The following is a 21,884-nucleotide window of genomic DNA, read 5'->3' on the forward strand; positions in this document are numbered from 1 at the left end:
GTTGAAGACCGCTTCATCAACAAAGATATACTTGCGATGGTTCACAGCAGCATCAAGCACCATCACCCTCTAAAAATATATTTTGGTTAGTTATTTTTAAAGTTCCAATATGATATTGTGAAGTAGCATGTGCATCATAGTAACAGTAATGAAGTATATAGTGCTGTACCTGCACAGCACTATATAACAAAAGGGGTGGCAGGTAGCCTAGTGGTTAGAGCGTTGGGCCAGTACCAAAAGGTTGCTAGATCGAATCCCCGAGCTGACAAGGTAAAAATCTGTCGTTCTGCCTCTGAACAAGGCAGTTAACCCACTGTTCCTAGGCTGTCATTGTAAATAAGAATTTGTTCTTAACTGACTTGCCTAGTTAAATAAAAAATAAATAAAATGTTTAAAAAAATACTCGGCCCGCAGTTGTTTCCAGGTCATTGTTGCTCTCAAAAGACTCTCAAATGTGTTTCATAGATACCTGGTGCCTCTTCAAAAGCCAGGCGATTGTTGGTAGGCTGATGGATGCCACATTGGCAAAGGTGTCACCATTCTCCTCAATGGCCTGCTTTATTTCCCATCAAAGAGGTGGACATGGGCCCCATCAAAGAAGTCAAATAGGTGGGCCCCATCAAAATCCATATACAATAGACAAACCAGTTTAAGAAATGGTTAAGTGATTAACCATTAAGCGCAGTTGGATTAAGTGATGGTCAAAGTATTTAAACAAATGAGAAAATCATATGAAAAGTATTTTGAGATTGCATTGTGAAAGGCAATTACTTTACATGAAAGGTATTTCTAGATGAAACACTCATCAGGTTTGGTGAAAAAGTTACTGTGTGATTTTTATGTGTTTTACTTGGTCATTTGAAAATGTGATTAAAGTTTTTGATCTTTTTGAGTTTTGCACTAAGAGTTGTGAAATTTTACCACATACTTGTGAAAATAGTACCAAAGCAATAAAAAAAACCTGTATGCGATCACGTCTCATGACATCAGGCTTTGTAGCTCTAAAGATCCATTAGTCACTATTACATGTCACCATTGAGATAAACAATGTCAGAAATACAGTATCAAGCACAGAAAATGTGTCAACAGCACGTCTTTCCTTCATTCTCCACATGTAACTTTACGCAAGTACTATATCTTAATCCCGAATTAAAATTTACCTGAGCCGCTCCCACTGTCCAGCCAATATGTACTTCGGTTAGGTACATTCTTGTCATGATCTCTTCTAATAGGGACCTCAATGTAATCTCATATGATTCGGTTACGTCAACCTTCCATGTCAACACTGTTGTGATGTCACAGTATTATGCTAGTAACACCACACTGTGTTTTACTTAACCTCGCATTTCTTAGCAATAATAACCATGCCAACCCTTGATGATGTCACCATGATGATGTCACCAAGTCAAGGAAGTTATACACAATAGTACACTTGAATTGATTATAGCCAATCTACAGAAATACCACTGTACCCTTTAATCAATAATTAAATTCAACCCTTACATTTTTGTGCCATTCTTTAAGATAGCTCTAGCTATAGGCTACAGACGCAAATCCGATTAAACAATCTGTGATCAACCACTTAACAAATGTTCTCTATCTTACATATGTCATCTAAAGTTGATAATGCTTGACAGTTCACTAGATGTGTTGGAGTTATTTACACAACGTAAGCTTCAATCAATTATATTACAACATTTTCACACCAAAACAATTATATATAAAAATGACTTAAATATAGGCCTACATTTATATCATATTTGGCTAAAAATATGTTAGTATTCTCTGTCATTTGTGGGCAATTTGAGAAAGACGACTACTTATCTAAGCTGCTTACCAATGCACTTTCTTTGTCCAACTAGGCTACCTCTTGGAACATAGGGCTACCTGTCTCCCTGAATGTTCTCTCACCTAAAATGTTATCCCCATAGTGTAGTGTGCAGTGTACAAGAGACTGGTAAAGTTTGTAGTAAAGTTTAGGTCTACCTTTTAGACTTAGACCAACCTAGTTGAGTTGAGATCTATGGCGTCTTCTCCCTTGTACAGTAGCACATAACCAGCAATGCTTTTTTGCGTGTGTGCGTCTATTGGTTTATCTGCATTACGTTACTGGGAGTGTTTCTTCAACTTTTCTTCGGAACACTGCGTTTTTTTGGTTAAGGCCTGATGTGGTACAGTTTAACCAATGCGTAAGCAACCCAAACCTATTCTGAGCCCCTTCAGCAGGGACACACACAGCCTTAGCTCACAGGTGTGTGTTGTGCCAGGGAGATGTGGTTAGCCTGGTCCAAGATCTGCCAACTCTTGTTGTGAGTTGGTTATTCATCACATACAGATCTGGGACCATGCTAGATGAACTGTCTTGTGAACACTTCCATAAGCAGGTGCAAGGAGGAATCATTTCCCCACATTGTCCCTCTAATCTACAGTGATGGATGGAGTGTTTTCCAGTTGTCTCTGCAGCCACTCTGTCTCCTAGGAGTCTGAGTGGACAGTCTAGTTGACAGAGGAGCTGATGGGCTGATTTAGCACTGGGCAGAGGAGCTCCTCTCAACATCTTTAGGTCTTCTCATCTCTCTCTGTTTCTCTCTCTTTTGCCCTCTCTCTGTTCCCTCCTCACTGAGAGACTGTTCTCTCCACCAACCTCACCTAAGAATTTCTGCTAGGCATGTTACTCATCTCTAGGTGTGGCGTATTGGTCGTTTCTAGAGGCTTCTCACCTAAAGCACATCCAGCCTCTTTGTCTTGGGTGTTTTACAGTAAGCTGAGAGGTGCATTGTGGGAGTGATGGGCCCATTCAGACGTTAGGCGTCAGAGAAAGACGACAGGCTTTTGGGGAGAATGGAAATCGTTAATACATACCAGGGGTTTTTGTTCTGGTCGGAGGTACCCCCCTCTAGCCCTCACGCCTAACTCCCCTCTAGCCCTCACTCCCTCTCCCCATCTCCCTTTTCTCCCCCTCTCCCCCCTCTCTCTATTGGTATGGCCTGAGGACCAGGGGCTTGACCCTAGCCAAGACTGATCCAACACAGTCACTGTTTTCAGTCTCTCCCTCCATCACAAATATTCTCATTTTGGTTTTGATTGATTGATTGTGGCCATTCAGTCCTCATTAGAACTCCTATACAGAGCTGTGTAGATCATGTACTATCTATCAACAGGATAAATCAGTCTGTGCTTCAACTCGAAGCTATCCACTCCTTACTGTATGATTTTGTCACATTCAACACAAGAGCTGTCATCTGTCTCAGAGCTACAGAGCCACAACACTCTGCCTCCAAAACCACCTCTTTGAAGAAATGCGAGGGCGCCTGTTTTTCTGGATGAACTGAGGTGACCTCGTAGCGATACACTAAAGCACGGTAGGGGGCGGTAGTGGTGCTGCAGTTGCGACAGCATCCTCGCCTCTCTCGCAGTGCGCCTCTCTGAGCCCTGAGACAATGAAAAGTTTCTGGTGCCTTTTTGGCTGCTTCTCGCGTCCTCCACGTAGCCATAGCTGCACTGCTTTAGTACTTTCCCCTCTGCCTGATAGAAAACACATTTTCTCTCCACGGTCCTGCTGTGCTCGTTTTGAGCACTCGTTCAGTCCTTCCCTGCGTCAATCGTCACTTACAGAATGTGCTGTATCACAGATGGCTGAGTCTGATGAATATAGGGTCAGACAGACAGACACAGTGATGGAACCCACCTCTCTGATCTGGAGCTAAAGTTTTATTAGCACTGAAGCCCAACTCTCATCCTCTCATCCTTCCTCTCCAATTCTCATCCCCCTCTCAATTCTTCCTCCTTCTCCTGCCCTGAATGCTTAAGCTTTTTAGCAGCAGAAGGCCAACTGGGAAACAGCTTTAGTGATTTGTACAATAAGCTGCAGAAATGCTAGGGGTGGATATTTTCCATATGCCGGGTATGACGAAGTGGGGCTTTCCAGAAAGATGGAGAGAAGGAGCGAACGAGAGGGGTAGAGAGAGAAATAATGGAGAGGGACAGAAAGACAGAGAGGGGAGAGACAACCAAGTTATATTGGAGCTAGAAAGAGCCATAAAGAACAAGGGGATGAAACTCACATCGCCGCTCCCCCTCCTTGCCCTCGTGGTTGACGGGTCCACACTCTGGGCTGCTGTCGCTCTCTGCTGAAATGCGAGCCCTGGAGTTTTCATTCGAAATGCATGTCCCACCGTCTCCCTCCATCTACCCCTATCGTATCTGCGTGACACTGGGCTTGGCTAATAGAGCTTATGTTACTCTGTTTTCACAGATTTACAGCACTGCAGAGGAGAGCATGGGAACCAGGAGTTACTTTCTGCTAAGGCTATTTTAGCAACTCGCAATGCACTTCTTATTTTCTGTGTATCGTGTGTTTGTAGGATTTTGTATTAGTGGATGACGAGGTCTATATGTTGGTGAACAGGGTGGACTGTGGATTAGCTTGTAAAGTAGACTGGTGATGATTGACTAGGTGGTCCTGCTATTCTTGCCATTACTCAGGGTTTTATAGTGTTTCCTTCCTTTGTGGTAGCTAGTAGATCTCCCTTCTTGACAGACATTTCACCTGTCTAGTAACCTGAAGGACAGCTGTTTGAGGATTGGTCACTAAGAAGAGGCAAATAGCCTGTCATGGAATCAGTCCTGAACAACAATTTTCTTACTGTATTTTTGTGGCCTAAGTCATTGACAAAGTGGATCGCTGGATGGTATAGCCTACACATTGAAACATGCTTATTTGCATGCATAATTAGTCGTATGCATAAACACACCAAGCTCATACAGCATCCCACTCCACGCGTTTCAAATGTAACTCCTCAACAGTGAAGGAGTGCCCTCTCCAGGATAGAATTGTGAAGGTGCTTATTCCTATGGTGTAGAAGAGGGACTTGGCATAGGCAATGCGCTATATAGAGCATGCTACACAGAGATGTGTGTGTGTGTGTGTGTGTGTGTGTGTGTGTGGGCAACATTCCTCTACTGTAGATACACAGCATTATCACGGTCCTGGAAGTGATTACTCTGATTTTTCAGCTCTCTGCTTTTTTTAAACTCTAGGGATGTGAATGTTGTCTTATCTGACTTGGCTGTCTTATCCACAGGTATGGAATGGATTGTCTCATCCAGTTTGAGGACTTTGCCAATACCAATGCTTTCCGTCTGCTGAGCAAGTACCGTAACCAGTACTGCACGTTCAACGATGACATCCAAGGTACACGTATACTTCAATTGCAAAATGACAATGTCAATTGCACAGAGACTCGATAACGTGCTCACAAGAACCGACGGGCGCCCCCCCCACACCCACACACACACACACACACACACACACACACACACACACCACATGCACTCAAACTCCCTCTCGATCAATCATCCTCATTTCCCTTTCTCTCTTTTTCCGTTTCCACTTTCTCTTCCTCCCTCCCTATATTACTTTTTATTCTTCTCCAGCGGGCGCACGTGCACACACACACACACACACACACACACACACACACACACACACACACACAAACATCCATCCGCCCATTCATCCAATCAGTTTAAATCAGATAGCTTGTTCATGGAGCACTAATTCAAATCTCAACCGAACACACCGAGCCCCTGATCCCCCTCTCTGATCGCTCTTTCTCCAGCGGGTTGGGTTTGATAGAGCCCTGTGGAAAACAACAGTAATGTAACAGTAAGTCCAGACACTCCGGACTAGGGCTGTGTCGCCAATGGCACCACTATTCCCTCTGTAGTGGACTACTTTTGACCAGAGCGTTATGGGCCCTGTGCGCACTATACAGGGAATAGGGTGCCATTTGGGACACAGGCCAACTTTTTGTATCCGCTCTGTTAATGAGACCACAGTATCAGTCACACCATGTCTGAGGAGCCATTAGTTTGTCTGTCAAATAAAACTACATTTCCCAGAAATTAGCCCTGGTAGCGTTGTGATTTCTGCAGGCTAATCTAAACCATATTTTCTCTCTAATTCTCAGTCTCGGTAAATCTGCATGCTATTACTGCAGACAACATAAAGGGCAAATGGACTTTTGCTGTATAAGCCCTATGATATACTGAGGAGATTGTGTGGCTCTGTAATATGTCTCATTTATTTTGTCTGTTTTCTGTCTTTTACACTCACTCTCTCACTCTCTCACTCACTCACTCACTCACTCACTCACTCACTCACTCACTCACTCACTCACTCACTCACTCACTCACTCACTCACTGCAATAGTAACTCACTTGAGGAAAGCTCATACTTGCAGGTCTATATCATATATGTCACTCTCTCCCCCCAAACCCCCCTCAGGTACCGCTGCAGTGGCGGTGGCCGGCCTACTCGCTGCCCTTCGTGTCACCAAGAGCAAGATGTCAGACCACACCATTGTATTCCAGGGTGCAGGGGAGGTGGGTGCAGAGCTCTTGTCAATGTGCAAATTCACTCCTGTTTTTTTCTGCTCAGAAAAACGGCAGACTGATTGCCCCTAATGACAGAATCAGAAATAACCGCAGACCAATGCTTCAAATTCCCATTCCCAATCACTGAGCTTTTTATTGAGGTCTAGTAGACCACTAGGCTGTGGCACAACAGACCCTGTCTCTAATAAACAGGAGAACATGGCCATAAAACTGTGATTAGCACAACATCATTTGTAATGGAGAGACATTTAGAATGTCTTTTAGTCTCTGGGGCTCTTGGCCTGACTGTGAACTATAGTACCCCCATCTTCTTTAAAATGCCTTGTTTCATGTGTTTTCCATGTTGATGCATGACCACTTTGTATTGAAAGGGAAGTAGATGGTAATGTGTAGAGTTTGAGGGCATTTACAGTAAAGGGTTATTGTGCTGAGAACAGAAGAAAAGGACTTGTTGAGCCTTTCAAGCGTTTCACTGACCTACATTGAGTTAAATCCCAAAATAAAAGGTGTGCATTAATATAACTAGAGTCAAGATTACAATAAGTCTGAATAATAACTGGGTAAATTGTCTGCAGGTTTAGGGGTGAAAGTAAGGAACTTATTCCTTGTTTGATCAGGGAAGTGAATGGTGGGGCACAGAGGCATTCTTATCACATCTGACTTCTCTCTCCCTCCCTTTTCTCTCCCTCTTGTCCCCAGGCCGCGATGGGGATAGCTGACCTCATCACGATGGCGATGGAGAAGGAAGGACTCCCAAAAGACAAGGCTCTGAGGAAGATCTGGATGGTTGATTCCAAGGGCCTCATCGTCAAGGTGATACAAGTACCTCCGCTCTGCCACTCGGCCAGGGTCACTCATCCCCTTTAGAGTAGACACAGCTCTGTCTGGAGTCCCCACTGTCCGGACCTATAGACATGCATATATTCACAATGTATGACATGACTGACAGAATCTCAGTTTACTTCGTAAATTGACTGAATTTAAATGGAATTGATCCCAAGCCTTGTTTATTATACATCATACATCATTTGTCATGGACTGACAGACAGACATGAGTCTGAACGAGAGTAGTTGCTCTCGTAGTTCAACAAGACAGGCAGAGTATATCATGGGGTGTAGATGTGTTATGCATTTCATTTAGGGTTTCACCAGATGCAGCCAGGGTGTGGGTGAGTTTGAGCCTGGTTGTCTACCAGTCCCTTGAGTCCGTTGTTGTATTGACACAGGCAACGGTATTGCATGTCTTACAACCGAGAACTGCCACGATCTTAGCTCTGTCATGATCCATATGTGGTTGGGGACTGAAGAACTACCCAGAGATTGCCATCTGAGGCATGTTTGTGGAGTCAATTCTGTTCGATCAATGATAAGAATAACTCTGCACAGCGCACACTCAATTACACCAGAAGCTGGTATTGTGTCCATGCTTCTGTCACTGTATGACCTTTTCCAGGACAGTCTGTCTTGAAAAGGTCCTTCTGACCACAGGGTTGACGCAATAAAAGATGAAGAGGGAATTGTTTATAGAAGTAATCCTTATTTGATCAACTAAATGATGAGGCTTTCAGGCAGGCAGAAAGACAGACATGCAGGCAGAGTGGTGGTGCCTGTTGCTATTCACTTCATAGGAATATAACTCCATGGAGCCTTTGGCAAGCTGGATGTACATTTGTCACCAACTCTGTAGGCCAGCATTGAGTCAACACTGCCCTCTAGTGACCAGAACACATAGCACTTGACTCCACTGAAACCCCATCAAGCGTATTTCCCTTAAGTGGGTTAGGGTGGAGACGTTCAGAATCTTTGGCTCTTGCAGATAGTCTTTGTGTTTTTGTGTCTGTGTTTGAATCCCTCTATGTATTTATTTCAGAGATCATCAAATAGAGCATAAGTTGTTGGCTGCTGCCAGTTGGCATGTGTAGAAACAAGCTTCATCATAATCTGTCTTCCAACTATTTCTCTTCCACTCTCAGGGCAGAGACCACCTGACCCATGAGAAGGAGAGGTTTGCCCACGAGCACGAGCAGATGAGGAATCTGGTAGATGTGGTGCATGAACTCAAACCCACAGCCATCATAGGTAATACACTAATCAGCTCACTGGCGGGGAGGGGGTCAATTGGATTTTCATTTAACCTTTTATTTATACAGATTATAATTCAATACAATCCAGTAAATCAGAGATTTAATTGAAATTCCAATTACTCAATATCTCTCCAGGTGGATAGAGATGGTTTACAACCCCTGGGTTAGAGTTTGTAATCTGCATGGTTAGTGTGTTCTCTCGTGGGTCTTATTCATTAGGATACACCGTAGCAAAACATTTTACAACGGAAAATGAAAGTGAGCATTTCGTATTGGGTTTAAATTCAGGTAGTCCCTCCCTGTGTCAGTCCGTTTTCTTCCGTTTGGTGCCTACTGAATACGATCCTGCTCTCTAGGTGTGGCAGCCATCTCTGGAGCTTTCACGGAGGAAATCATCAGGGACATGGCCTCGTTTAATGAGAGGCCGATCATCTTCGCCCTTAGCAACCCCACCAGCAAGGCAGAGTGCACTGCCGAGCAGTGCTACGCCATCACAGAGGTACTGGAGTGGGACCGAATTTGGACACTCCATAAATTGATTAAGAGCACATATTGTACTTACAACAATGACCCTAGGGGAAAGTTAATTTAGAGGTGAGGGGTACAGTATATGCACAGTATAATATATTTTCCCATGTTGACACCCTTGACACTTGTTTGGTCCAGGGGCGGGGCATCTTTGCCAGTGGCAGTCCATTTGACCCCGTGACCCTCCCTGATGGGCGGACATTCTTCCCTGGCCAGGGCAACAATGCATACGTGTTCCCTGGAGTTGGCCTGGGCGTCACCGCCTGTGCAATCCGACACGTCACCGATGAGATCTTCCTCACCACCGCAGAGGTGTAACACACACACACACACACACACACACACACACAAATGCATCCATCCAATTATCAGTTTATTTTCTTTCAAATAGCTTGGTGACAGACTTTCATTAAAATATCCTCTTAATACACACCCACGCGCACACACACCCTCCAACTCTCTCTTCTTCAACTGACTCTCTCTGTATCTTCCTATATCTGGCCTGTCTCTTTTTCAACACTCTCTCTTCCTTTCTCTCTATCACTTCCTATTCAACTCCCTAATCTATCTCTCTCCTTTTGTATATCTCTTCTTCTCCTTCTCTCTTCATGTCTTTTCTCCAACTCCATATCTCTCTCTCTTTCTGCCTCCGTATCTCTTTCTCAATTCTTTTCACTCAATCTCGCTATAATTCTTCCACCATATCTCTACCCTCTTTCTTCTTCCCTCTTCATCTTCACTCCTTTCTGGAGACCCTACATGAAAACTACTACAGTTTACTATAAAATTCTATAGTAAACCGTAGTTTACTGTAGAATACTATAGTAAACACTACAGTATTATCCGCAAAAAAAGCACTGTAGTAAATGCTACAGAAATGTTTGCAAAAACACAGCCCGCAAAAACACTACACTTTTTAACTATAGTAAATTCTACGGTATCGAATGTGCATTTACCTTGCCCATTCCCCTCCCCCATATCGCAATTTGTGCCACCTAGGAAACCTACATGCCAGGTAAAGTATATACCTCAGTTATATAGAAAAGAGCAGAATCTCAGAACTATCCATTCAGACCCCAGTCCTACCTCCTTACAGGTTATGTACAACCTACTGGAGAAACCTAAAATTCTCCAGTAGGTTTCCTGAAGGAGAAAGACTCCACTTTGATGTCAAGGACAATAAAATTAAAACACTATAGTAAATATTACAGTAATGTCCACAAAAACACTACATTAATTACTATAGTTACTAGTTACTTTACTACAGTATTTATACTATAGTTAACTGTAAATGCTACAGTATACTACTGTAAATACTACAGTATTCAATGTAGTGTTTTTGCAGACTTTAGTCCGCAAAAATACTACACTAAAGTCTGCAAAAACACTACAGTGAAACCCAGTCTGTGCTTACAGATCATTAAGGAAATCCCTTAAGCATGTCCTCATGTCTGTCCCCAGCTCAGTGGCATGGCAAATATAATAATATCCCCGTGAGCCCAGTTAATAAACCGTCAGAAAAAATGGCCAACTGATAACCTCTCATAGGGCTGTTCTTGTGCGAATGCCAATCGGCTCGCTTTGCTCTCTGCTGCCTGGCTCTGCAGACATGGGAGACGATTAAAACTTCACAGTGATGCATAAGTGGGGGGGTGCAGTGCTGAATGACAATTTCATATTTGATTTGATACTGTCATCATGGGCCTCAGGCGTATGAGAGCCACACTTAGCCTGCCAATGAGGTAGACTGAGGATGGAGGGCGGTTGCGCAACAGCAGGAGGGCGGGATGAATGCCAAGTCTTAGCCACATTATCTACACGGATTGCCACCCATTATACCCTCATGCCCACCTAGCCAGTATATCATATCGAACATCTAATCCAATCTAACTTGATTTAAAATGCATTCCAATGTCTCAATACTATTTACAGTAAAATGTGTGTATGTGTTATCTGTGCCGAATATCTGTTTGACTGTGTGTGCATAACTCCATTTGGTTGCTCTCTGACAGACCATTGCTGACCTGGTGACAGAGAAGGATCTGTCGGAGGGAAGACTGTACCCTCCCCTGAACACCATCAGAGATGTCTCTCTCAAGCTGGCTGTAAAAGTGAGCGCACACACAGACACACACGTCTGCACGCACACACACGCACACGAACATGTCCTTAGTTCTTCATGCTTCCATACCCTCAATAGGTCTTCACACTTACACTGAGTAGACCAAACATTAGGGACACCTTCCTAATATTGAGTTGTCTTGCCCATTCACCCTCTGAATGGCACACATACACAATCCATGTCTCAGTTGTCTTAAAAATCCTTCTTTAACCTGTCTCATCCCCTTCATCTACACTGATTGATTGAAGTGGATTTAACAAGCGACATCAATAAGGGATCATAGCCTTCACCTGGATTCACCTGGTCAGTCTATGTCATGGAAAGAGCAGGTTTTCTTAACGTTTTGTATACTACTCAGTCTATACAGTGTACACCTATGAACTATCGCATTTGTGTGTCTTACAGATCGTGGAGTTTGCCTACGAGCACAAGATGGCGACGCTGTACCCGGAGCCTGAGGATAAGGAGGCTTTTGTGCGCTCCCTCATCTACAGCACCGACTATGACGAGTTTGCTGTGGACTCTTACCACTGGCCCAAGGACGCCATGGCCATCCAGTCATGCAAACTGTGACGTGGTGGAGAGACTGAGGGCGAGGGACACGGGGCACAGAGGAGAAGTGACAGGAGACCAGGGTCCAGGAAGGAAGTGAAGGAGACGACAGAAGTGCAATATCATCAAGACAATGGTGATTGTGGTTTTAATGTAAAAAAGAAAATATCTTTATGAATGTGATAGCTACGAGCCAAAATAGACACGATGATCAAATAAAATGGTTTAAATGATTGTTTACTTCATATCTGCTGTCATTGTGTTTGTGTGTGTGCACAGTACTTTGAGAGGTTTCTTGGGGAGGGTTTGGGCATCACCATTGTTTACTCCCATGACCCTGTCATACTAAGAGGGAAAATACAATCTTCAAAGCTAACAGAAAATGTGTGTATAAAATGTATAACTAGGAGAGAGACCGTTGGCGGTGATGCACAGGGTGAGAGGAGAGTGGGTTTTTGATGTCACATGTTGGATGTCTCCACTCAGCCGTCCCAAAGTAGCATGACTAACTCTTTCCCCATGGATATACTGGTAAGAGTCAGTCATCCGTACACAAAGGCCGGGGTTATAGAGAAGCGTGTTGCTCTGTCTACAATGTGCCTATTAAAGACAATATTCACAATGTTCGTGGGCACCACATTCACTGTAAACTCTGCAGATGTTGGCTCAAGAGTAAATTTGAGAAAAAACGTGAAATGCGTACTTACAAGTCCTTCCCAATGATACGGATTTTAACATTTAAAAAAAAAATAATAGTAACACGACAAATAAAATAAAATACACAAGAATGGTGCTATGTACAGGGAGTAGCAGTACCAGATCAATGTGGAGCTATGTACAGGGAGTAGCAGTACCAGATCAATGTGGAGCTATGTACAGGGAGTAGCAGTACCAGATCAATGTGGAGCTATGTACAGGGAGTAGCAGTACCAGATCAATGTGGAGCTATGTACAGGGAGTAGCAGTACCAGATCAATGTGGAGCTATGTACAGGGAGTACCAGTACCAGATCAATGTGGAGCTATGTACAGGGAGTACCAGTACCAGATCAATGTGGAGCTATGTACAGGGAGTACCAGTACCAGATCACTGTGGAGCTATGTACAGGGAGTACCAGTACCAGATCAATGTGGAGCTATGTACAGGGAGTAGCAGTACCAGATCAATGTGGAGCTATGTACAGGGAGTAGCAGTACCAGATCAATGTGGAGCTATGTACAGGGAGTAGCAGTACCAGATCAATGTGGAGCTATGTACAGGGAGTAGCAGTACCAGATCACTGTGGAGCTATGTACAGGGAGTAGCAGTACCAGATCACTGTGGAGCTATGTACAGGGAGTAGCAGTACCAGATCAATGTGGAGCTATGTACAGGGAGTAGCAGTACCAGATCACTGTGGAGCTATGTACAGGGAGTAGCAGTACCGGAGCTATGTACAGGGAGTAGCAGTACCAGATCAATGTGGAGCTATGTACAGGGAGTACCAGTACCAGATCACTGTGGTGCTATGTACAGGGAGTACCAGATCACTGTGGTGCTATGTACAGGGAGTAGCAGTACCAGATCAATGTGGAGCTATGTACAGGGAGTAGCAGTACCAGATCAATGTGGAGCTATGTACAGGGAGTACCAGTACCAGATCACTGTGGAGCTATGTACAGGGAGTAGCAGTACCAGATCACTGTGGAGCTATGTACAGGGAGTAGCAGTACCAGATCACTGTGGTGCTATGTACAGGGAGTACCAGATCACTGTGGAGCTATGTACAGGGAGTACCAGATCAATGTGGAGCTATGTACAGGGAGTAGCAGTACCAGATCAATGTGGAGCTATGTACAGGGAGTAGCAGTACCAGATCAATGTGGAGCTATGTACAGGGAGTAGCAGTACCAGATCACTGTGGTGCTATGTACAGGGAGTAGCAGTACCAGATCAATGTGGAGCTATGTACAGGGAGTAGCAGTACCAGATCACTGTGGAGCTATGTACAGGGAGTAGCAGTACCAGATCAATGTGGAGCTATGTACAGGGAGTAGCAGTACCAGATCACTGTGGAGCTATGTACAGGGAGTAGCAGTACCAGATCAATGTGGAGCTATGTACAGGGAGTAGCAGTACCAGATCGCTGTGGAGCTATGTACAGGGAGTAGCAGTACCAGATCAATGTGGAGCTATGTACAGGGAGTAGCAGTACCAGATCACTGTGGAGCTATGTACAGCGAGTAGCAGTACCAGATCACTGTGGAGCTATGTACAGGGAGTACCAGTACCAGATCACTGTGGAGCTATGTACAGGGAGTAGCAGTACACATCAGAGGTACGAGGTATTTGAGGGAGATACTTTTGTATATGTAGTGTACGTACACACCCCTTCAAATTGATGGATTCAGCTATTGCATGCACACATATTGCTGACAGGTGTATAAAATTGAGCACACCGCCATGCGATCTCCATAGACAAACATTGGCAGTAGAATGGCCTTACTGAAGAGCTCAGTGACTTTCAATATCGGACTATCATAGGATGCCACCTTTCCAACAAGTCAGTTCGTCAAATTTCTGCCCTGCTAGAGCTGCCCCGGTCAACTGTAAGTGCTGTTATTGTGAAATGGTAACGTCTAGGAGCAACAACGGCTCAGCCATGAAGTGGTAGGCCACACAAGCTCAGTGCATAAAAATCGTTGGCTGCAACACTCACTACCTAGTTCCAAATTGCCTTGAAGCAATGTCAGCACAAGAACTGTTCGTCGGGAGCTTCATGAAATGGGTTTCCAAGACTGAGCAGCCGCACACAAGATCACCATGCGCAATGCCAAATGTCAGCTGGAGTGGCGTAAAGCTTACCGCCATTTGACTCTGGAGCAGTGAAAACGCGTTCTCTGGAGTGATGAATCACTCTTCACCATCTGGAAGTCTGATGGACGAATCTGGGTTTGGCATATGCCCGGAGAACGCTACCTGCCCCAATGTATAGGGAAAACTGTAAAGTTTGGTGGAGGAGTAATAATGGTCTGGGACTGTTTTTCATGGTTCAGGCTAGGCCCCTTAGTTGCAGTGAAGGGAAATCTTAACTCTACAGCATACAATGACATTCTAGATGATTTTGTGCTTCCAACATTGTGGCAACAGTTTGGGAAGGCCCTTTCCTGTTCACATGACAATGCCCCTGTGCACAAAGCGAGGTCCATACAGAAATAGTTTGTCGAGATCTGTGTGGAAGAACTTGACTGGCCTGCACATGGCCTTGACCCCAACCCCATCGAACACCTTTGGGATGAATTGGAACACGGACTGCGTATCCAGGCCTAATCGCCCAAAGTCCCCGCAGTAATGTTCCAACATCTAGTTGAAATCCTTCCCAGATGTAGGGAAGCAATTATAGCAGCAAAGGGGGGACCAACTCTATATTAATGCCCATAATTTTGGAATGAGATGTTTGAAGAGCAGGTGTCCACATACTTTTGGTCATGTAGGGGTGGCAGATAGCCTAGTGGTTAGAGCGTTGGGCCAGTAACCGAAAGGTTGCTGGATCGAATCCCTGAGCTGACAAGGTACAAATCTGTCGTTCTGCCCCTGAACAAGGCAGTTAACCCACTGTTCCCCGGTAGGCCATCATTGTAAATAAGAATTTGTTCTTAACTGACTTGCCTAGTTGAATAAATACCAATAAATGTAGTGTATGTACATGAAGGCAGGGTAAAGTGACTAGGCATCATAATATATAATAATAAGAATAAAATAAATAACAGTTTCAGCAGCAAATTATGTGTAAAAGTGTGTTTGTTGTGGGGGTGTCAATGGAGTGTGTGTACTGTATTTATAGTCTAGTGAGTGTGCATAGGGTCAGTGCAGATAGTTCAAGTAACCATTAATTGACTATTTAACAGTATTATGGCTATTTAGCAGTCTTATGGCTTGCGGGTAGAAGCTGTCTCGGAGTCTGTTGATACGAGAGCTGATGTAAACGGTGTGAACAATACATTTTTCTGGCCTTTCTCTGACACCGCCTGATATAGAGGTGATGCAGTCAGTCAAGATGCTTTCAATGGTGCAGCTATGTAACATTTTGAGGATCCGAGGGCCCATGCCAAATCTTTTCTGCTTCCTGAGAGGGATGAGGTGTTGCCGTGCCCTCTTCACGGCAGTGCAGGTGTGTGTGGACCATGTTAAGTCCTTAGTGATGTGGACGCCAAGGAACTTTTAGCTTTCGACCCTCTTCACTACAGTCCTGTGGATTGGGTCTCTCCCCTCTTTCTGCTATAGGCCACGATCAGGTCCTTAGTTTTACTGATGTTGAGGGAGAGGTTGTTGTCCTGGCACCACACTGCTAAGCTTCTGACTTCCTCCCTGTAGGCTGTCTCATTGCCGTCGGTGATCAGGTCTACCACTGTTGTGTCGTAAGGCAGACGTGCGTTGCCAGGCAGTCGTGGGTGAACAGCGAGTACAGGAGGGGACTAAGTGCACACCCCTGACGGACCCCCGTGTTAAAGGTCAGCGTGGCGGAGGTGTTGTTGCCTACCTTCACCACAGTCCAGGATCCAGTTGCAGAGGGAGGTGTTCAATCTCAATCTCAGGCTCTATAGTTTGGTGATGAGTTTGGAGGGGACTATGGTGTTGAACGCTGAGCTGTAGTCTATGAACAGCATTTTTAGAAAGAGATTTCCCCTGTTGTACAGGTGGGAGAGGGTAGTGTGAAGTGCAATTGAGATTGCGTCATCTGTGGATCTGTTGGGGCGGTATTTGAATTGGAGTGGGTCTGGGATGATGGTGTTAATGTGTGTCATGACCAGCCTTTCAAAGCACTTCATAATTACAGATGTGAGTGCTACAGGGCGATAGTCATTTAGGCAGGTTTCCTTGGAGCTCTTAGGAACAGGGACAATGGTGGTCAACTTGAAACATGTTGGGATTACAAACTGGGACAAGGAGAGATAGAAAATGTCCATTAAGTCACTTGCCAGCTGGTCTGCGCATGCTTTGAGAACATGTCTTGGTATTCCGTCTGTGTTAACCTGTTTTAAACATTTTTCTCTCATCGGCCATGGAGAGTGAAATCACACAGTCATCTGGAAAAACTAGGGCTTTCACACAAGAGTTCTGAATCAATGGGCATCTCACAAGGCTTTCCCTTTTGTAATCTGTTATCGTCTGCAAGCCCTGCCGCATACGACGAGCATCGAGCATTCTTTTTGGTTCTGGGTAGAACCCTTTGCAGAGGGTTCTTCAAATAACCCCCTGTAAATGGTTCTACCTAGGACCCTCTATGAAGGGTTCTTCCAAGAACCCTTTTATCTTTAGAGCGTTCTTCCAAGAACCCGCTATGAACAGTTCCACCAGCCTTATTAGCCTTTAAAATGGAATGATTTATGACAATACATTGCATATATAAGGCCTTTCTTTGAGGGCCTAGTTATACCCAAACACAGGGGTGTTAGGAATCTCCTGGTTTACAGGCCACATCAGGCCTGCAAGTCACATTATGCTGGCTTGCAAAGTGATGTGTAATTCCTATTGGAATCCAGCTAGAGTTAGGATATCCAACAAGAAGAATTGTTAATCACCCACAACCTGCATTCAGAATGATTGCCAGGGAAGTGAAGATTGAAAACTGGAACAACCAATTACTAACAGATTCGATTGGTTTAGAAATCGATATGTTATTTATCTTTGTGTCGCATAAAATGTATCAACCAATCAATGCAAAAACAGCTGATATAACAGTAAAACAAACAATTCTGAAAATATCCCTGCAGTAGAGCATGCTGGAAAATATTATATGATTCTTTGTAGAAGCCTTTTTGCCTTCCAAAGAATCCTTCTTGCCTTCCAAAGAATCATCAAAGAACACTTTCTTCTAAAAACGGTGCTAAGGATGTTAAAGGTTATATAACCCTTTCCCTTACAAAGAACCCTTGTTGTCCGAAAGGGTTCTTCTGATCAAAAAGGTTCTTGGTAGAAGCTTATCCCTCCGCAAAGAACCCCTTTGGAACCCTTTTTTCTGAGTGTATTGTCCTTTTGCGTGTTTGATGTCTCATTGGTGGTCGAAGCAGGCTTTCTTGTATGCATCCATGTCCGTGTCCTATTCCTTGTAAGTGGAATCTATAGCCTTTAGTCTAGGTGGATATTGCCTGTTATCTATGGTTTTTGGTTTGGATATGTTCATATAGTCACGGTGGGGACGAAATCATCCATGCACTTATTGATGAAGCATGTGACTGTTGTGGTAAACTCCTCAATGGTATCGGATGTATCTCAGAACATAGGAAAACAGTCTTGTAGCCTCACATCTGCTTCATCCGACCACTTCCGTATTGAACGCATCACTGGTACTTCCTGTTTGAGCCTTTGTTTGTAAACAGGAAGCACGAGAATGGAGTCATGGTCAGATTTGCCAAAGGGAGGACGAGGGAGGGCCTTGTATGTGTTTCTGTGGGTAGAATAAAAGTGGTCTAGAGTTTTATCGCCCCTTTGTATTGGTAAAAGTGAGGTAGGACAGTTTTATGCCTCTCCGCATTAGTCTCCACCCACCAGAAACACTGCCTGTGGGGGAGCGGTTTCTTGTTTGTTTATGTCCCCATACAGTTTGTTGAATGTCAGAATGGATGTAGACAGGCATGATAATTATGGTTGGGCACTCTCTTGGTATATAAAAGGCTCAGCAGCTTACCATTAGGTATTCTTTATAAGGTGTGCAAACAACAAGGTATGAGTCCCGACCATACTCACTGTATTAGTGTCTGTCAGAGTATGTGAGTGGAGTTGAGGGGTCAGAAATCCCACTCATTGCTCATGGAGTGGTGCTCAAGCTCTGGTGCTCCATATCCTTTCCAACCACTCCGCTAAAATCCGTCCTTGCTCACAGGAAAAAAACTGTCTCTCCAAATTCACTCCATTCATTAAAATCACAATTTAACCAACACCCATCAATTTGTGTGACTACCTGGATATACTATTTGGTTTTGAAGTATTGAAACCAAACCATATGTTTTGAATGAAAAGTTTTATAATAAACATGAAAAGGTGAATGTATGAAGCCTCATATCATTTCAAATAGGCTACATGTCATGTTAAAATGCACATAAACACTCTAAATAGGTCAGGAGCCACAAAGGGAGCCTAAAAAGGAATGGAAATGAATTATTTAGGCTATATTATTTCAAATACTTCATGGCTATAGCCTATAAAGGAATATATTGTGTCGAATTAGTGAACGCGACACGCTAGGCTTGTAGGGAGTCAGGGATATTAAGCGCTCAGCATTTGCACAACACTTTGTTGAATTAAATCATCATAGTGTATAATTGTGCATATTAGCTGTGACTTACTTAGAATTAAATACAAATGAAATGAACAATGCCTCATTGCCTTTGAATTCATTTTTAGAAACACCCGTTTGGCCAGAGTCTGTTGCTTCAGGCTCATGCGATGGTGCCTGGAGAGCAAGTCAGCAGTAGAGAATATCCTCTCTGTGCTTGCAGACCCACTGGGGATGTTGAACACCCTTTTGGCCACTCTTGCCAGGCTGGGCAGGCATGCAAAGTTTTTTTAATTTTTTTTAAGGTTTTTAGGCAAAATAACCCAACCAGGCCTCCCGAGTGGCACAGCGGTCTAAGGCACTGCATCGCAGTGCTAGCTGTGTCATTACAGATCCTGGTTCGGTCCCAGGCTGCGTCGTAGCTGCCGCGACCAGGAGACCCATGAGACGGCGCACATTTGGCCCAGTGCCGTCCAGTTTAGGAGAGGGTTTGGCCGGCCAGGATGTCTTTGTCCCATTGCGCTCTAGCGACTCCTGTGGCGGGCCGGGCGCATGCGCGCTGACTCGGTTGCCAGTGTGTACGGTGTTTCCTCCGACACATTGATGCGGCTGGCTTCCGGGTTAAGTGAGCATTGTGTCAAAGAAGCAGTGCGGCTAGGCGGGGTCATGTTTTGGAAGATGCACGGCTCTCGACCTTCGCCTCTCCCGAGTTCGTACGGGAGATGCAGCGGTGGGACAAGACTGTAACTACCAATTGGATACCACGAAAAAAGGGGTAAAATATTTTTTGGAATAAAATAAATAAATAACTCAACCAAACGGTAAGCTGCTTGAAAGATTAAATATGTCAGGCCTATTGGGCCAAAATCAATTATGGCCTATTGTATAGATAATAGAACAAAAATGAAGGAAACTTTTAAGAGATCAGATTTTTTGTTTATAAATACTTGGCTGCAATGACTTAATTAGCTAACCACCTCATTCCTTTCTTTTAGCATGTGCACGTAGTAAGTACACCATCATGCTTTCAGGATTTGTGTCTTTTCAGAATCCACAATGATTCTTTATTTGTGGACATTACATCACCACACTCCCTCTCTTGCTCTTGGTCCTCATCTTTGTAAGTCACCTTGTTTTTTTCAGTTTCTTTATGAAAATATTTAGCGAACTCCATGACAGTAGCTAAAGCAAGGGCCTAAAGCAGCCCACAAGTAGACTACAAATGCATGCTGGGTCGGGTATGCCCCGAGTTTGTGAAGTGAGTGCTACTGGAGAAGCTATTGGCACGAAATTGGACACTCCAGCCTTTGGGAATCTCTCTCCACTCTCCAGTCAAATTGGGCAGGCTCCGCTCCTCGCTCCACTCCAGCGCCGCTCCACTCACATACTCTGGTGTCTGTCATCATATTGTTTGATAGATTCTTAAAAACATTAGTACTATACACTCTCTTGAGAAGAACTGTATTGTTTGTTTTGAGTCTACAGTAGGTCTTCCAGCCCCTGGTAAGACTGATCGTATTCCACCTAATGACTCACAACCACCTTGAGAGAATTGACTGAGACATTATTTGTCCGTCTGGTTATTTATTTGACAAGTTCAGGAAGTAAAGTCAAAATATTGATTGTAATGTTCTCTTTTGAAGACAGAGTAACCAATAAAAGCAAATAAAAATACTGACACTGACTTCAGCAACAGTGAGAGCTACCCATGGACTGATGCTGCTAAGCAGTGACCTTTAGCTTCTGTCTGGGTGTGAGAAAAGTGGTCAACCCCGTAATACAGATCACTTGCTCAAACAGGTGACTGGGCAGGGCCATGTTTTTAGGCAGCAACAGACCTTAGAATGCCCGACCATAGCTACATACAGTGCCTTGCGAAAGTATTCGGCCCCCTTGAACTTTTCGACCTTTTGCCACATTTCAGGCTTCAAACATAAAGATATAAAACTGTAATTTTTTGTGAAGAATCAACAGCAAGTGGGACACAATCATGAAGTGGAACGAAATTTATTGGATATTTCAAACTTTTTTAACAAATAAATAACTGAAAAATTGGCCGTGCAAAATTATTCAGCCCCCTTAAGTTAATACTTTGTAGCACCACCTTTTGCTGCGATTACAGCTGTAAGTCGCTTGGGGTATGTCTCTATCAGTTTTGCACATCGAGAGACTAACATTTTTGCCCATTCCTCCTTGCAAAACAGCTCGAGCTCAGTGAGGTTGGATGGAGAGCGTTTGTGAACAGCAGTTTTCAGTTCTTTCCACAGATTCTCGATTGGATTCAGGTCTGGACTTTGACTTGGCCATTCTAACACCTGGATATGTTTATTTGTGAACCATTCCATTGTAGATTTTGCTTTATGTTTTGGATCATTGTCTTGTTGGAAGACAAATCTCCGTCCCAGTCTCAGGTCTTTTGCAGACTCCATCAGTTTTTCTTCCAGAATGGTCCTGTATTTGGCTCCATCCATCTTCCCATCAATTTTAACCATCTTCCCTGCCCCTGCTGAAGAAAAGCAGGCCCAAACCATGATGCTGCCACCACCATGTTTGACAGTGGGGATGGTGTGTTCAGGGTGATGAGCTGTGTTGCTTTTACGCCAAACATAACGTTTTGCATTGTTGCCAAAATGTTCGATTTTGGTTTCATCTGACCAGAGCACCTTCTTCCACATGTTTGGTGTGTCTCCCAGGTGGCTAGTGGCAAACTTTAAATGACACTTTTTATGGATATCTTTAAGAAATGGCTTTCTTCTTGCCACTCTTCCATAAAGGCCAGATTTGTGCAGTATACGACTGATTGTTGTCCTATGGACAGAGTCTCTCACCTCAGCTGTAGATCTCTGCAGTTCATCCAGAGTGATCATGGGCCTCTTGGCTGCATCTCTGATCAGTCTTCTCCTTGTATGAGCTGAAAGTTTAGAGGGACGGCCGGGTCTTCTTA

General features: G+C 44.1%; 1 protein-coding gene across 1 annotated transcript in view; it reads left to right on the plus strand.

Moving 5' to 3' along the window:
• The window catches only part of me1 (malic enzyme 1, NADP(+)-dependent, cytosolic), a 130,098-nt gene extending 118,168 nt beyond the window's left edge, over nt 1-11,930 (plus strand). The window contains exons 7-14 of the mRNA XM_014168666.3: nt 5,085-5,194; nt 6,290-6,387; nt 7,099-7,212; nt 8,373-8,478; nt 8,840-8,982; nt 9,150-9,323; nt 11,024-11,122; nt 11,539-11,930. Coding sequence (XP_014024141.2) covers nt 5,085-5,194; nt 6,290-6,387; nt 7,099-7,212; nt 8,373-8,478; nt 8,840-8,982; nt 9,150-9,323; nt 11,024-11,122; nt 11,539-11,706 — 1,012 coding nt within the window. The 3' untranslated portion in view covers nt 11,707-11,930. The remainder of the gene's footprint in view (nt 1-5,084; nt 5,195-6,289; nt 6,388-7,098; nt 7,213-8,372; nt 8,479-8,839; nt 8,983-9,149; nt 9,324-11,023; nt 11,123-11,538) is intronic.
• The last annotated feature ends 9,954 nt before the right edge of the window (nt 11,931-21,884 follow it).

Source organism: Salmo salar, chromosome 02, assembly GCF_965601325.2.
Source record: "Salmo salar chromosome 02, fSalSal1, whole genome shotgun sequence".
NCBI classification, from domain to species: domain Eukaryota; kingdom Metazoa; phylum Chordata; class Actinopteri; order Salmoniformes; family Salmonidae; genus Salmo; species Salmo salar.